This window comes from Salvelinus alpinus, chromosome 24 (assembly GCF_045679555.1).
Source record: "Salvelinus alpinus chromosome 24, SLU_Salpinus.1, whole genome shotgun sequence".
Lineage (NCBI taxonomy): Eukaryota > Metazoa > Chordata > Actinopteri > Salmoniformes > Salmonidae > Salvelinus > Salvelinus alpinus.
This window is the reverse complement of record NC_092109.1, coordinates 36,920,919-36,933,534: the sequence shown is the minus strand read 5'-3', so window position 1 is coordinate 36,933,534 and position 12,616 is coordinate 36,920,919. Positions and strand designations below refer to the sequence as shown.

The 12,616-nt window shown below is 42.6% G+C and overlaps 1 protein-coding gene across 1 annotated transcript; it reads left to right on the top strand.

Moving 5' to 3' along the window:
* Positions 1 to 620: 620 nt before the first annotated feature.
* LOC139552776 (zinc finger protein 585A-like) lies at positions 621 to 8,573 on the top strand. The gene is made up of 2 exons (XM_071364815.1): positions 621 to 947; positions 4,806 to 8,573. Exons 1-2 carry the CDS (start codon positions 731 to 733, stop codon positions 7,388 to 7,390), a joined length of 2,802 nt encoding a protein of 933 aa, XP_071220916.1. The 5' UTR covers positions 621 to 730; the 3' UTR covers positions 7,391 to 8,573.
* Positions 8,574 to 12,616: the final 4,043 nt, after the last annotated feature.

Genomic DNA, 12,616 nt, shown 5'->3' with positions numbered 1-12,616 from the left:
GTGTAGACACCCACATGTGACAGGGATTACCTACGCACATGTATTTGTGTAAATAAAACATATCTAATATGCACATATTTGGATTTAAGCGGATTTCCCACTCTTAAAGGGCCACAATAGTAGCAATGACGACGCTGGGGGTGTAAACTGTGCATTTGGAAATTAGAAGTGCTCCTGAATAGAATGGACCCCCCCCCCTTTACTGCGACACAGCATACAGACAATTATGTAAGGTGCAATATGTATGTCCAATATGAAGGAAAAAAACGATTGGATTTAAGCTGATGGGCCGCTCTTTAAGGGCTGCAAAATGAGCAGTGATGCTCCTCAGGGTGTACACTTTGTGGGTTTGGAAAGTAGAAGTGCTCCTGACTAGAATGGAACTCTCTTTTACTTTGACACAATGTTCAGGCAATTATGTATGCTGCAATGAATAATAGAAGTACCCACACAAAAAACATTGTTGACCACTTAATATACACTATCTTATGGAAATACTTTAAATTATTATTTGTATGATAAGTAGTATAACATTTCGATAATTCTGCACATTATCCACCATTTTCTCCATCATTATTAATTGACAAAGTTTGCAGGACAGGACTTTGACCCGGAAGTACTTAGTTATTATTGCGTAATTCATAGAGGTGAATTGCATGTTTTCAGCAGAAAGTGTGGGTCTAATAGGAATATGTAGTTTGAACGTCTGAAATGTTGATTTGTACGTAAAATGTCTAAACTACAGGTGTTGAGTGTGTTTATTACCGAGCGGCTAACAGCAGCGGCTGTGGATATATTTGGTTCGGCGGAGAAGACGTTAGCAGAGTACCAGGAGCGGCTGACAACAGCGGCGGTGGAGATATTTGTTGTGGTAGAAAAGACGGTAGCAGAGGTTCAAGGAGAGAACGACCGTCTACGGGGGCTTCTTCTGGATCATTTTGGAGCAGGTTGGTAGCGACCTCTTACACCAAGTTATCGGATAACAACATATTGTGTTTGTTGAATCACTAGCCGTGGACGTATCGTATTCACTACTAGGTTCAGGTAACTTAAGGTGTTTTGACTTAAAGTTTAGTAGCTAGCGTTAATTATCTAGCCTGGCTGACGCGACTCACGTGAGATCCTATAGGCCTCTGCTGCATTAATGGCAGCTACTGTACACTACGGGCACAGATAGAACAAGGACTTAGCTAGTGATACAAATGTGTATCAAAGGTCATTCTCCGGTAAAATGTTTTACTGAAGTCTTCTAAACAAATATACATCTGTTTTAACGACCTTTTTTCTATCGTCTACACTTGATGCTAATAGCTAATGTTAGCAAACTAACGTTAGCTAAATATTATAGCTAAAAAAGCTTAGCTTGCTGGCAAAGAGCCTGCTAAGGCTAGGTATATAACGTATATACAATCAAATAAATATGTTATTTCAAACCGTTTAACAGTTAACATAATGCATTATACAGTATATATACAAAAGTATGTTGACACCCCTATTTCAACTACACCCGTTGCTGACAGGTGTAAAGTTATAAAGTCGACCACACATCCATGCAATCTCCGTAGACAAACATTGGCAGTAGAATGGCCCGTACTGAAGAGCAGGGTGGGTATAATTTGTGGAACGTTTCAACAGGAATCTGTTTCAAAAACTTCGTAAAGTACAAGGTTGCCAACAAACCCTACCCGTTATCTTATTCTGCCGCTATACAACTTTGTATGCGTTGTTTGTTGGCAACCTTGTTATTTACAACGTTTTTGGAACAGATTCCTGTTGGAACATTCCACAAATTATACCCACCCGAAGAGCACAGTCACTTTAAACATGGCATCGTCATAGGATGCCACCTTTCCAACAAGTCAGTTAGTTACATTTCTGCCCTGCTAGAGCTTCCCCAGTCAATTGTAAATTATGTTAAGTGGAAACGTGCCAGGAGAACGCTACCAGCCCCAATGCATAGTGCCAACTGTACATTTCGGTGGAGGCAGAGTAAAGGTCTGGGGCTGTTCTTCATGGTTCGGGCCAGGCCCCTAGTTCCAGTGAAGGGAAATCTTAATGCTACAGCATACAATGACATTCTAGACGATTCTGTGCTTCCAACTTTTTGGCAACAGTTTGGGGAAGGCCTTTTCCTGTTTCAGCATGAGCGAGGTCCTAAAAGAAATGGTATGTCGATCGGTGTGGAAGAACCGGATTGGCCTGCACAGAGCCCTGACCTCAACACCATTAAATACCTTTGGGATGAATTGGAACGCCAACCTCAAGCCAGGCCTAATCGCCCAACATCAGTGCCCGACCTCACGAATGCTCTTGTGGCTGAATGGAAGCAAGTCTCTGCAGCAATGTTCCAACATCTAGTGGAAAGCCTTCCCAGAAGAGTGGAGGCTGTTATAGCAGCAAAGGGGGGACAAACTCCATATTAATGCCCATGGTTTTGGAATGAGACGTTCGACGAGCAGGTGTCCACATACCTTTGGTCATGTAAGGTAGCTATAATATTAGAGTGTTTGGGGTCAAAATTGAAACTGTGGTTCTGGTGTTATACTTTGTATTTCATGTTATAGAGAAGCTTCTCAGGTACACAACACTTTTTCATGAGGTTAGGACGTACCATTGAGCCCCACAGTGGACGTGTTGTAAAACTTAGCAGTCAAACACGGATGTGGTTCCAATCGTTTTTCCACTATTCATTTAATCCAACGTGGGTTTTTAGAAACATTTCAAATAAAGGCTGTGTTTTTGTGTAGGCTTACCCTGTTTAAATTAATTGTGTCAGAATGCACTGCTGTATTAAAGCAATTCAGAACTAACTTGACATGTTCTGTTGCAGATTCAAAGCCAGATTAACTCATTGCAGAATGTATCCATAATCATGAATTAATAAGCATATTTATATGACAAGAATGTGCCTAGTCACCCGTAAATCACGTCAGACACCTGAACTCCAACAATTACTTTGTTTTAAAGAAATCGAAATGGTAAACAATGCATACATATGCCTTTTTATACATAACATCTGAATTTAAGTAAACATTCAATGATTTATTCATCAATGCAACAAACCTGGGATATCGAAGAGCAGCATATGAACTGTTATTACTATCTGAGAGCCCACAGGTTCTTCTGCTTTTCCATTATAGGAATTAGACCAGCTCAAATAACACAATGTAAAACAGCATATAGTGATTTTGGTGGGCGAGTTACACATGGAACAACTGGATGTGTGAGGTAAGGGTTAATAAAATACCAGGTCAACTCCAGCAGAAACACACGTAACAGACTGAAAACAAGGAAGCCGTGCCTAAACACAGCTATATCAACACCCTTCTAGTCAATTTAACAGGTCCATGTTGCTGCTGTCTACTGTGAGCAGCACATTTACCACTGCATTTAGTCTGAACGCCAGAATAAACAGCAGGAGAAGGACCGCATTACACAGGTGAATAAAGTTAGCTAGAACAGTACACCACAAACACATGTTACTGAGTCTAGATGTTATCCAATCAGCAAAATAACAAGTGGAAGAAGCAGCATAGGGAAAATACACAATTACAGTCATTTAAGATGGTGGTTATATTATTAACACATCTTTATGTAAAACTGAAAGTTTATTACATTTTTAAAACAATTTAAGAAATTACCATGCAACTTTTATAGGAACTGAATATGCTAATTAGTACATACGGAATTTTAAAAATCCAGTATGTTAAGCCCATTCATTTAAAGTTGGTCATATTAACATATACTGAGTACACAAAACATTAAGAACACATGCTCATATTAATGTTTGTCATTTCTCAAACTTTCCACCGACACTCACGAATAAGGCCGGCCTTATTGATTGATTTTCTTTGAACAATTCAGGATTATTTTTGACACAAAAAATGATTCACTTCGCCATTGCGTTAGTTCAGATTGAGGTGAATCGAATAAAGAAACTAATTTCATGAAGCTCCCAACAAACAGTTCTTGTGCTGACGTTTCTACCATTTTAGAATTCTCTCATTATTACCATGTCATGTTGTTATTTTGTCTATTCACAAACACAACTTTCTGCAATAGAACCCTATTACTGGCGTTCTAGATTCATTTGAAAGTTGATCATGAAAGATCTGTTTAGACAACCAAGTCGCATTCAAACAAAAAGCGAAATGACCCTCATTCCCTCTCCACCAAGCCAGTGGGTGATCATCTCCTCTGAAGACATCAGTAGGGAGGATGTGAGCTCTGCGCTGGCCCGCTGTTGAACACTGAGTATGACTGTTTGCTTAGCTCTCCCAAGAAGACTGCCCAGTGATGTCTTCTATGGTGAACATGCGCGTACGATCTCAGTTGAAATCGTCCGTAATCACCATTGAAAGGGTCTCGTATCACACTGTAGGCCTACAACATTTGGTTCCAAATCACCAATCAAAGTTATCGGTACCACATGTAACCATACGATTGGTTCATATTGATGTACATATTTACACACAGGGAAATACAATATTGGTAAGATGATTTTCACATTGTAGTCTAATGATTTGACTTTAATCAGTGGTTTGTGGAGGACCCAGGCTGAATTGCTAGGCAACGCAACAACCCCCTGCCCCGGGTAAAAATTAATAGACCATATGAGGTTCGGATGGGACGATGTGTCATTCCAGACAGCGTCTCAATTACCGTGAGACCGGGCACTTATTTGCTTGACAATCACCGGCTGACAATTTCATGACCGCCACAGCCCTAAGCACAGCATAGAGAATTCAGAATGTGAAGTATTTTGAATTGTTATTCAGTATTTTTACTCCTTTCCTTCTCTTCAGACCCCAAGCAGTTAACTCTCCCTGAAGAGGAGGTTCCCCCTAAGCAGCAGCTGCACTGTGAGCAGGAGTGGAGCCCCAGTATGAGGCAGGAGGACCCAGAGCCCACACAGATTACAGAGGAACTCCGGACCAGTCAGGAGGAAGAGCAGCTTCAAAGACTTAGGTCTGCTACCACAGAGGTCATACAGTTGATATTTATTCCTCCCTGTGTGGAAAGTGACTGTGATCAGGACAGCAAAAGGGACTCTCTACCCACCAACACAACTGAACAGACCCAATCAGAATCAGATGAAGAGCACTACAGTATCAGAGTATCAGAACCAACCAGTGACTCTCAGCCCCTCTCTGTACTACATCCAGACTGTTCTGCAGCTCCAAGTGAAATCATTGTAAGTATTGATGAGGAGGAGAGTGACGAACTACCGTCAGGGTCAAAGAGAACCCGGGACAAGAAAGGACAAAGCTCTCAAGTCTGCACTGAAGCCAAGGCAACCAATGAGCAGAAAGCACCATTGAAGTGTCACACAAGCAAGAGGCGATACAAGTGTCCTGTGTGCAGTAAACTGTTTAAGGCACCAGTCAGTTTAAAAGTACATCAGAGAATTCACAAAGCAGAGAAACGACACAGATGTCCTTTGTGTTGTGAAGGCTTTAAATCACTAAATGGTCTACAAAGACACAAAAAAGTTCACACAGGGGAGAAAGAAGGACCACAGCAGTGTTCTTTGTGCAGTGAATCCTTTCTTTGCACAGCTTCTTTAAAAGATCATCAGCGAATTCACACAGGTGAAAAAACATATCTGTGCAAAGAATGTGGCAAATCCTTCAGTGTCAAGACCGACTTCAACAAGCATATGAGCACTACTCACCCAGATGCAAAACCGTACAACTGTCCCGTGTGCAATGAATGTTTCAACACACCAGGCTCTCTGAAAATACATGGGAAAACTCATGGAGTGAATCCATGCATCTGTCCTGTGTGTAATAAATGCTTTAAGAGGCCACGCTACCTAAAGGAACACCAACAGAAGTTTCATGGTAGTGAGAAACCATACACGTGTGCAGTGTGCAGTAAAAGCTTTTATAATGTAAGCCATTATAAAGTACATCAGAGAAATCACACAGGGGAGAAACCCTTCAAGTGTCCTGTGTGTATTAAAAGCTTTACTAGCGCAGGCCTGTTGAAAATACATCAGGTAATTCATACAGGTGAGAAACCACATAAGTGCAAAGAATGTGACAAATGCTTCTACCGCAAGGGACATCTGGTCAAGCATATGAGGACTCACACAGGGGAGAAACCATATTGTTGCCGTGAATGTGAGAAATGCTTTACTCAAAGGTCATCATTAAAAGACCATATGAGGATTCACACAGGGGAGAAGCCGTTTTGTTGCACTGAATGTGAGAAACGCTTCACTCAAAGGGCAACATTAAAAGTGCATATGAAGATTCACACAGGGGAGAAACCATATCAGTGTAAAGAGTGTGACAAATCTTTCAGTCAAAAACATGAATTGAGAAAGCATACGAGAATTCACACAGGGGAGAAATCATACAAGTGCCCTCTTTGTGAAAAATGCTTTAAATCATTGGGTGGTCTGAAACAACACGAGCTGAATCACTCTGGAGAGAAACCATCATATCTCTGCAGCGATTGTGGCAAAAGCTTCCGAACGATGAGTTACCTGAGGGTTCATATGAAGACTCACACAGAGAGCGAACCGGGGAGTCGGACAGAGAGCGAACCGGGGAGTCGGACAGAGAGCGAACCGGGGAGTCGGACAGAGAGCGAACCGGGGAGTCGGACAGAGAGCGAACCAAGAAGTCGGACAGAGAGAGAATTGGGGAGTCACAAAAAGAGAAGACTGCATATGTGTCCTGTATGTGGAAAAGGCTTTGCATATCCAAATGTTCTAAAAATCCACCAGCGAATTCACACTGGGGAGAAACCACATCAATGTCATGTTTGCAACAAAAGATTCATTCAGAAATGTGATCTGACTAGACATATGAGGACACACACAGGGGAGAAACAACGAGAAAATCAATCAGAGAAACAGTTGTATCTTTGCAGTGATTGTGGCAAGTGCTTCCGGGAGAAACGTTATCTGAGAAAGCATATGAGGATTCACACAGAGAGAGATCCGGAAAATAAAACCGAGCGAGAGCTGCATAAGTGTCCTGTTTGTGGAAAAGGCTGTACATCACTGAGTTATCTCAAAGACCACCAGGGAATTCACACTGGAGAGAAACCTTATCTGTGCACTGTTTGCGGCAAAAGCTTCACTTGGAAGGGAGTCCTTAGAGAACACATGAAGACTCACACAGGGGAGAAATCACATCAGTGCCATGTCTGCAGCAAAAGGTTCATTTATAGCAGAAAACTGTCACTTCATATGATGACTCACACAGGGGAGAAGCCATTTAAGTGTTCTGTATGTGGGAAAGGTTTTACATCATCGGGTGATCTGACACGCCACAAGCGAATTCACACTGGAGAGAAACCATATCGCTGCAACGATTGCAACAAATGCTTTAGTCAGATCAGTTCCCTTAAATCACACATGAAGAATATTCACTAAACGGAACACAAGTGTCCATTGTGTAAAATGTCCGTTTGAAGATAAAGGCTTATTCAAACTGACACCTGTAAGTGAACATACCCTCAGGTTTGATAATAACTGAATTATACTGTACTGTAGGCCCTAACTTATGTGCTTTGTCACCTCTGGGTCTGCATGGCAAATGGCTCAGGAAAACACTCCAGGGCCATTCAGCCCTTCCTGACAATTGAAATGTGTGTCAGTGATGCTATTTCCTCCATGTTTGGTATCTCATAAACTTCTGAAGAGAACTTTGATGTTATCTATATGGATGTATGATCTGTGGTAACTTGTATCTGGACAGGGTGAACATTAAACTACTGTATGTTAAGGGATTTTATTGTCCTTAGGAATTCTGCCTTATTTGGTTTCATCCCCCACACAAGCCATTAGACTCTGTTGTGGATATTGGGTCACCTGTGGTTACAGGTCACTGTAACTTGTTATGGTTGGATGGTTTGATAAAGTCACCTTGAAATGTTAGAAAGGGAATGCCTTTTTTCTGCCTCTTCCTCCTGTCCTACGCTCTACAGAAAAGCTATATGAACATGTTTTTCTTGTAGGCTGCTCGGCCTGAGTAGGTCTGTTTTTGGTCATGCTTTGCCTTGTAACTGTAAGATCCCAGCCCCATCAAAAAAAAATTCTTCACACACACCGGATAGGTGCAGTGAAATGTGTTGTTTTACAGGGTCAGCCATAGTAGTACAGCACCCCTGGAGCAAATTAGGGTTAAGTGCCTTGCTCATGGGCAAAGACAGATTTTTCACCTTGTCGGCTCTGGTATTCAAACCAGCGACCTTTTGGTTACTGGCCCAACGCTCTAACCACTAGGCTACCTGCCGCCCTTGTCATATGCCTTGTCACGTTTGTTAATGCTTTATAACTTAAGCTTCATGCCTGTGAATCGTAAACATTTTTACAATGTAGTTAAATCTATTTTCCTTTACAATTTTAATTCTCAGACTTTTCTTGATAGCCTAAGTATATTCTCTATGGAATCAGATAATTCATTAACATAGAAATTGTGAAGTCTTATCACGGGTCGCATGTGAGATATATATCATATGATCAATACTATTTCACTACAGTCCAACATCGTAGCAAACCTATATTATGTAATGGTTGTTACTTTGAAACTTTCAATAAATGTTTTTATTAGCTATTTTGTTTATATATATTTCTGTTTAAGATGGTAACTTCTTTTGGAGTTGCAGGGTTTTTATCTACCCCAGCACTAACATACTTCGGGATGGGAGGGGTTATATTATGAAGAGTGCATGTACAGGTAAGATGTGACGTGTTGCTCGTACACCATGTCACAGTGTTCTATCTGTGAGACCAGCTTCACTTGATGGAATGTAACCATCCCATCTTCACTGCAGCTCAGGACTCATGTTATAAATCACCAACATGTTTGTCTTATGAACTGGATTTCACAATGTGTCTGTGTTGTGTGAATTATAGTATCTGTATGTAGGCTCCTGTCATGTAGAATTATCTGCGTTTCGGTTTACAAATATGTGCTCCTGCACTCCCTCCTTCAGCCACCCATCTACACGTTCATTCATACTCAAACCCCAGAGTAGAACAACAACAATTAAAAACAAACCCCAGAGTCGAACCGTGACTGTTGGACCGTCTTTATTTAAAGGAGGTAGTTTCAACAGGCAGAAATGTAATGGCGGCAGACCACGGTACACTAACCCAGTGCTAATCTTTAAGCCTTCCCCTAGCTCTTACACTAATCTCACTAAAGCTATCCCAAACCTTAACCTAACCCTTGTCCCTAAACTTAAACTAACCAATTTTGACCCCTGATGTTTTTTTGTTTCCCACTTTGTTCAAATATATCAGGAAATGACCCTCTAGTCCACTCCCTGTCTGCTGAACTCTGGGACAGTTTCCTGAACACAGATGAAGTCTTAGACTAGGAGAATCTCTCTTGATCGTCCTACTCTAGGACAAGGTTCTATCTGTCTGGGGAATGTACTGTTTCTTATTAATGACAAATACAAAGAGTACTGTGAGAAATGAATAAAAAGTTCCATTCCACAAACTGCATGAACACAGCTACAAGATATCAGTATACAGTGGAAAGAAAAAGTAGGTGAACCTTTTGGAATTACCTGGACTTCTACATAAATTGGTCATAAAATGTGATAATTTAAGTCTCAACAATAGACAAAAAACAGTCTGCTTAAACTAATAACACACAATTAGATGTTTTCATATCTTTATTGAACACACCGTGTAAACATTGGAAAAAGCTGACTCCTGATTCCAATTAGCTTTTGGAGAAGTCATTAGCCTAGGGGTTGACACTTTTTCCAACCTTCACTGTGAATGTTTAAATTATGTATTCAATATAGACAAAAATACAATAATTTGTGTGTTATTTGTTTAAGCAGACTGTGTTTTGTGACTTAGATGAAGATCTGACCTGTTCTATACAGAAATCCAGATAATTCCAACGGGTTCACGTACTTGCCACTACCTACACACCTATACACACCTATATATCTCTGAAAGAACACTTATAGTACTGTTTCTATGATTGTTTGCAGTGTTAATGATATCACTGAACCGATTCAGAACCATGTTCCCTGTCCTCAGGGGAAATATTTGAACATGAGTGACAAAAAGCAGTCGATTGCATACAGGTTCCAGTAACATGCTTAAAAAAAACGAGTTGTTCCCCTAGGCCTTTGCCTTATCATCAAGCTGTCCCCCCCTAGGCCTATGCCTTATCATCAAGCTGTCGCCCCCTAGGCCTATGCCTTATCATCAAGCTGTCCCCCCCTAGGCCTATGCCTTATCATCAAGCTGTCCCCCCCTAGGCCTATGCCTTATCAAGCTCTCCCCCTCTCTGCCTTATCATCAAGCTGTCCCCCCCTAGGCCTATGCCTTATCATCAAGCTGTCCCCCCCTAGGCCTATGCCTTATCAAGCTATCCCCCTCTCTGCCTTATCATCAAGCTGTCCCCCAGGCCTATGCCTTATCAAGCTGTCCCCCAGGCCTATGCCTTATCATCAAGCTGTCCCCCAGGCCTATGCCTTATCATCAAGCTGTCCCCCCCTAGGCCTATGCCTTATCATCAAGCTGTCCCTCCCTAGGCCTATGCCTTATCAAGCTCTCCCCCTCTCTGCCTTATCATCAAGCTGTCCCCCCCTAGGCCTATGCCTTATCATCAAGCTGTCCCTCCCTAGGCCTATGCCTTATCATCAAGCTGTCCCCCCCTATGCCTTATCATCAAGCTGTCCCCCCCTATGCCTTATCATCAAGCTGTCCCTCCCTATGCCTTATCATCAAGCTGTCCCCCCCTAGGCCTATGCCTTATCATCAAGCTGTCCCTCCCTAGGCCTATGCCTTATCATCAAGCTGTCCCCCCCTATGCCTTATCATCAAGCTGTCCCCCCCTATGCCTTATCATCAAGCTGTCCCCCCCTATGCCTTATCATCAACCTGAGCTAAACGACTACCGCCCCGTAGCACTCACTTCCGTCATCATGAAGTGCTTTGAGAGACTAGTCAAGGACCATATCACCTCCACCCTACCGGACACCCTAGACCCACTCCAATTTGCTTACCGACCCAATAGGTCCACAGACGACGCAATCGCAACCACACTGCCCTAACCCATCTGGACAAGAGGAATACCTATGTGAGAATGCTGTTCATCGACTACAGCTTAGCATTTAACACCATAGTACCCTCCAAACTCGTCATCAAGCTCGAGACCCGGGGTCTCGACCCCGCCCTGTGCAACTGGGTCCTGGACTTCCTGACGGGCCGCCCCCAGGTGGTGAGGTTAGGTAACAACATCTCCACCCCGCTGATCCTCAACACTGGGGCCCCACAAGGGTGCGTTCTGAGCCCTCTCCTGTACTCCCTGTTCACCCACGACTGCGTGGCCATGCACGCCTCCAACTCAATCATCAAGTTTGCGGACGACACTACAGTGGTAGGCTTGATTACCAACAACGACGAGACGGCCTACAGGGAGGAGGTGAGGGCCCTCGGAGTGTGGTGTCAGGAAAATAACCTCACACTCAACGTCAACAAAACAAAGGAGATGATTGTGGACTTCAGGAAACAGCAGAGGGAGCACCCCCCTATCCACATCGACGGGACAGTAGTGGAGAAGGTGGAAAGTTTTAAGTTCCTCGGTGTACACATCACGGACAAACTGAATTGGTCCACCCACACAGACAGCGTTGTGAAGTAGGCGCAGCAGCGCCTCTTCAACCTCAGGAGGCTGAAGAAATTTGGCTTGTCACCAAAAACACTCAAACTTTTACAGATGCATAATCAAGAGCATCCTGTCGGGCTGTATCACCGCCTGGTACGGCAGCTGCTCCGCCCACAACCGCAAGGCTCTACAGAGGGTAGTGAGGTCTGCACAACGCATCACCGGGGGCAAACTACCTGCCCTCCAGGACACCTACACCACCCGATGTCACAGGAAGGCAATAAAGATCATCAAGGACAACAACCACCCAAGCCACTGCCTGTTCACCCCGCTATCATCCAGAAGGCGAGGTCAGTACAGGTGCATCAAAGCAGGGACCGAGAGACTGAAAAACAGCTTCTATCTCAAGGCCATCAGACTGTTAAACAGCCACCACTAACATTTAGTGGCCGCTGCCAACATACTGACTCAACTCCAGCCACTTTAATAATGGGAATTGATGGAAATTATGTCAAAATGTACCACTAGCCACTTTAAACAATGCCACTTAATATAATGTTTACATACCCTACATTACTCATCTCATATGTACATGTATATACTGTACTCTATATCATCTACTGCATCTTGCCATCTTTATGTAATACATGTATCACTAGCCACTTTAAACTATGCCACTTTATGTTTACATACCCTACATTACTCATCTCATATGTATATACTGTACTCTATACCATCTACTGCATCTTGCCTATGCCGTTCTGTACCATCACTCATTCATATATCTTTATGTACATATTCTTTATCCCTTTACACTTGTGTGTATAAGGTAGTAGTTGTGGAATTGTTAGGTTAGATTACTTGTTGGTTATTACTGCATTGTCGGAACTAGAAGCACAAGCATTTCGCTACACTCGCATTAACATCTGCTAACCATGTGTATGTGACAAATAAAATTTGATTTGATTTGTACCCACTTTTCGGTACAGTTTTAACCTCTAACGAGTGTCCCTCCC